This window comes from Morone saxatilis, unplaced genomic scaffold, assembly GCF_004916995.1.
Source record: "Morone saxatilis isolate NCDOM2014 unplaced genomic scaffold, NCSU_SB_2.0 Contig19, whole genome shotgun sequence".
Classification (NCBI taxonomy): domain Eukaryota; kingdom Metazoa; phylum Chordata; class Actinopteri; family Moronidae; genus Morone; species Morone saxatilis.
In genome coordinates this window covers 4,538,325-4,543,411 of record NW_023339751.1, presented here as the reverse complement: position 1 = coordinate 4,543,411, position 5,087 = coordinate 4,538,325, and the positions used below count along the sequence as shown (strand labels likewise).

Here is a 5,087-nt window from a genome sequence, read left to right as displayed (position 1 = left end):
GGGGAGCAAAAAACTGATACAGACAGGCTGAGCCAACCTGTTGAGAGCCCTTTCAAAAAACTGACAAGGTATTGTTGGATGGAGACTTTGATTAATAAAAAAAAGACATGCAGTGCCTGAATATGTTCTAGAAGCAGAGGACATAACGTAATTAACCCATGCTGACAGGTGCAGATTCACAACAGGTCAAGGTCAAACACACACTCTTTGCAGCTGAAGCTGCCCTAAGCGTGATAAATTGTCTGATAAAATTATCTCTTGGAACTCTGTTTGAATAAAACTCCACTGAGTTGACCCTGAACCATGCCTTTCAGTCCCACTTGCAGAAATAAAACTGCAAGGGACCTTACCTGAAATGCAGACCGGGTTATGGGAGATTTTTACGACTGATATAGAGTCAAGAATCTGATAGATTTTGAAAATGGTTTAAAATATGAAATAGATGTATTTACATGTTCAAAAGCACACAGAAAATAAATACATAATATAAATGAATTGGCTCTTACGTGGGTTTTTCATTGGTGATGAGCACTTTAACCTTGTTGAGAGCCTTCTTGGCGCCAGTAGGGGCTGGAGCAGCTGCAGGCGCAGGCTTGGTGTGGGCGGGGCTTGCATGGGGGCTGGCAATGTAGACCTTTTTGCCAGCGCTGCCTGGTGGTTTGGAGTGGGTAAAGTCTGTGATAAAGACTATTCCTTCACTGGTCAGCACTGCCAAGGAAGATTGAAACAATATTATAAAAGAAGATGCACATGCTTGTCACAACTGTTGGTAGCTACTGTGCATCTGTCGTTTGGGAAAATATGTTTTCCTGTTTACCTTTACCTCTGCTTCTTCAAAAAAAGTGAAGACATGTTCCCAACAGTTCAATAGATAACATAACTGAATTCCATGCATCTCTCTGGTACAGTCTCTGATATGTGTCTGTGTATTGAATTCCATTCATTCAATTTCATACTGAGCTTGATGAATCGTAACTCTAAGAGCTCCAGCTACAGTATAGAGACATGACGTGTGTATGTGGGCAAGAAAGTGAAAAGGTGAATAAACTAAGTTTAAGTGAGATATTGTTCACCTACATGCCATGTTGGAGGGGTCAAATGGGTCAAAAGAAAAGGAGAGGATGTTCTCAGCGTAGCTCTTCTTCCACAGCTTGGTTCCTGTGTCTCCGTTCCACAGAACGATGTAGTTGGGAGGGTGGATGGCTAGCAGCAGATCGCGAGACGCATCCTGATTCCACAGCCACTCCAAGTCTGGCAGAGAAACAGAGCAAGACAGAGAGGAGAATGAGAGAATGAAGAGGATGGAGGCGTAGTGTGTGCCAGGAGGAAAGACAGAGAATGATGATAAGAGCATCTTAATGAAAACAAATGGCAACAGTTCAAAGTTTGTCAAAGTTTCTCCTTGGCAGTGCTGGCAGGGTAATGTCCCCTTCCTGTACAGAGCGGATGGACAAAGAATCAATCCAAGCCTACATAAGGGGAGGAGGGGTTTCTGGAAAATCTCTTACCCTGGATAGGTTTGGAGTGCTCCTGAATCTCACAGTGGGCAGTGCCGCTGACCACATCCCACACTATGATCTTCCCAGAGGCATCTCCCGAGGCCAGCCGCAGACAGTAGGGAGAGCTCATGTTGTGGTAGTAGTTTTCCCTTGACCATTTCACCTACCAGACACAAAACACATGCTGAGTGTCTGGCAGTCGCAATAGAAACATGGCAATTCTTCCACATTTGTGCCATTTGTGTAAAGAAAGTAAATAGAGGCTGATGGTAACAATATTTTTTTCAATATCTTTTTCTATGTTAGCGCTTTTTATGGATTTGAACAAATAACTAGTATTACAAGCAGATATATGCTCGGGTCCTTTCTACCTGACAATAAACCATGTAAATTATTTGACATTGCCACACAATCACACCGAATACCCTAGTGCTCCAAACGAAAATCGTGCCTCCTTGAAAACAGTTTGCTCAATTTGTTATAGACAGTATTTATTCAATATAATATTTTCTATAGAATCTTAAGTGAATATCAACATGTAGAAAATATCAAATGTAGAAAATAATAAAAAAAAACTGAGATTTGGCTCTGCTGCCTGGTAATTCGTCCAGTCCTCACAACATTACAGCTTTAAGTCTCAGAATATCTGTATCAGGCCCATTCAAACTGGCTACCCCAGATTCCCTTTTGTACATTTTCAAATGTAAAATACTATTTATACTATGACTTGACTGCATACTTGATGGATATTATTTACTGAGGTATCTGAGGGATAATCCATTCGCTCTTTCATCAAAGTTGTAATCACTGGGTATGATATAGAAATTTGAAGGAACGAGACACATACCGTATAGGAAACACACAACATTGAAATGCAGCCAATGCAAGTTCTACACTTAAAAAAGACAAATGACTCCATGAACAAGTTGGTGTTTAAATAATTGATTCTGTCTGCGTATTTGTTGCTCATGCTCTTCACTGCGGCTACTACTTCTTTTTTTTAATTCGGCAAGTTTTCTTATGTCAGACTGGGCGAAGAGGAATGGCCCACTGCTGTGGCTGCGGTGCTTTACAAGATTAAAGTGCGCTTCAGAGTGAAGAATGAGAGCCTCGGATTGAGCCCAGGCACTGATAATCACTGTGGAATTTATTGCCCATTATTCGCCCTTCTACAAAACACACAAACATATATATACACACACACAAACACACACACAGACCCAAACACACACAATAGGACTCTCTGTCAAGGCAGAACCTTTATCAGTGTTCTGGTGTTGGCTTACACAGTGAAGCAGAGCTGAATCTGTCTGCCAGAGAGGGACAAAAACAACTTAGCTCAAGGTCACACAATGCTAACAATAATACTGGTTGAAAAAATATTACTCTATCAGCTGGTGTGTGTTTGTATTTGCCCCGGAACACAAAACCTGCAAGAAACTGGCATCTATGTATGAACATACACTGCAGCGCGCTAAAGACAATTAAAGCTTACAAATCATACTTCACATACACATTAAAGTGCAACGTGTAAGATTTAAGGTTTTGCTTCCTAGACTCAGGTATTTATTAAACACTTTTTGTGATTGTGAAAGAACAAAATATTAAGAAAAAAAAAGTTTATTTTGACATTAATTAGTAAGTCTTTTTATGCTTGTTTCTTACTCAACAGCTTGAGTTATTGACATCTACATTCAGTTTCACAGCCTATGGAGCAGAGCTGCAACTATAAGTCAATTAACTGATTAGTGAATTGAACAAAAACTTAATTAGTAACGATTCTTGTCACTGATTCATTGTTCCAGTCATTTACAGTTTCTCAAATTGGAGGATTATTCTGCTTTTCTTTCACTGTCAATATAATTCCTTTGGGCTTTGGATAATTGGACATCACTTTGGGCTGTGGGAAACTGCAATGGGCATTTTTCACAATCTATTGACATTTTATACACTAAACTATTAATAATTTAACAGAAAATGGAAATTACCATTAGATGCAGCCGTATTATGGGTGTTATTATAGAGATAAACAATTAAAGACATGGAGAAAATGTTTAGGTAACTCACCTTGACCACATTCGCTTTGTGCCTCTCCAACACCTGGATGGTCTGGGACGTCTTTGGATCGATGATGAGAATGCTGGAGTGACATCCCTGAGCTATCAGCCCCTGCCAACCCCTACAGTAAATGAAAGCCAGAGAGAAAGATAGGAAGAGAAGAGTAACAGATACGGAGGAAGGTGAATGATGAGGCCAGTGAGAGAGGAACTTTCCACTACAGAATAAAAGAGATGGTTTGTAAGCAGGAGATTGAATCAAGTGATGCACGAGATTACATAGAACATAATTCAAGATGTGAATGCAAACATTTGATCAAACAGCATCAATGACTGTGGTTATTTGGCCTGACACTGATTTGCGTGACCTTTACTATGACTATAGTACTCAAAAGCTGTGTCTGCATTACAATTCCCATCCATCCCTAGATCTATCTTCATCTTTCAGTGTCAATATGTGGCTGGACTGCAACCAGACTGCACCAAAATCAACGCTCAATTCCAATATTGAAACTCATATATATGCAAGTCTTTCAAGTCCTGGTGCAAGAGGATGGCATTATTCACAACTGAAAGAAGAGTTGGACTGTGAATCAAAACAGGGCAATAATAGCAAATAATATATAAAGAGTAGCTGCAGGTGAAGACTACATTATTTACTATAAAAACCATCCAACAGATACATCCATCTACCACATAATGCACATGCTGTCTATCTGCAAGAGGGAAAAACACCCAGAACATTTAAATAAATGTTGTTGTTGTTTTATTAAAAAGGTGATTCCTGCCAAGGTTTAAATATTGCAACATTTTCTAAGTCACTGCGAGCACCATGCATATCTCTGTGCAACCCTTGAGGAAAGTGTTAATATTCCTCACACACGACACACTGCAGTCCCACTCTCTGCTGGGTTACTATGGGAAGATAAAGCCTTAAGGAAATCCATCCGGCCGAGCAAAATGCCACAACACATCACATCACATGACACAGGACACCCCCTATACGTTGCTTTGTTTTGTTGAGAACAATCTATATGACCAGCCTCCATTCTCACTGGCATCTTTCTAGGCAGCAATAATCGTAAACAACGCAATGAAACGCGTGCAGTGTTTGTAAACATCATCTGTCAGTGGCGCATCTCTGGGCCAGCTGCACAACAACGCGAACGGCAGAGATGCAGTACTCACCAATCTACAGCGGTTTTATTCTGTAGGTTGAGAGTGCCAGTCAACGTCCGAGCCGCGAGTTTGATGTTGACAGTGTACGGAATCATTGTTGTCGCTGAGTATTTGTGCTACATTAACATTGGTTGAGCAAACGCTGCTACAGTTCACTAGCTTCTGAGGCTCGGCTCTGTTTTCTAACAGGAAGTGACACGGTGTTTCAACATGGGCCGCCGTGTTGGAACAAATCCCAGCGTAACAAGGTTCCACCACTACGGTGGAGTATTAGGGCCAGACTAAGAATAAACATATTTTATTTTTTTTTGGAAAATTACGAGAATAAAGTCGTTTTAATGAGAAAAAAGCT

The 5,087-nt window shown here is 40.5% G+C and overlaps 1 protein-coding gene across 1 annotated transcript in view; it reads right to left on the bottom strand.

Moving 5' to 3' along the window:
• Positions 1-4,922, bottom strand: part of wdr11 (WD repeat domain 11) — a 54,501-nt gene extending 49,579 nt beyond the window's left edge. Inside the window, exons 1-5 of the mRNA XM_035663635.1 lie at positions 4,745-4,922; positions 3,567-3,678; positions 1,509-1,662; positions 1,078-1,251; positions 507-708 (exon numbers count right to left, since the gene is read on the bottom strand). Of these exons, the coding sequence (XP_035519528.1) occupies positions 507-708; positions 1,078-1,251; positions 1,509-1,662; positions 3,567-3,678; positions 4,745-4,830 (728 nt within the window). The 5' untranslated portion in view covers positions 4,831-4,922. The remainder of the gene's footprint in view (positions 1-506; positions 709-1,077; positions 1,252-1,508; positions 1,663-3,566; positions 3,679-4,744) is intronic.
• Positions 4,923-5,087: the final 165 nt, after the last annotated feature.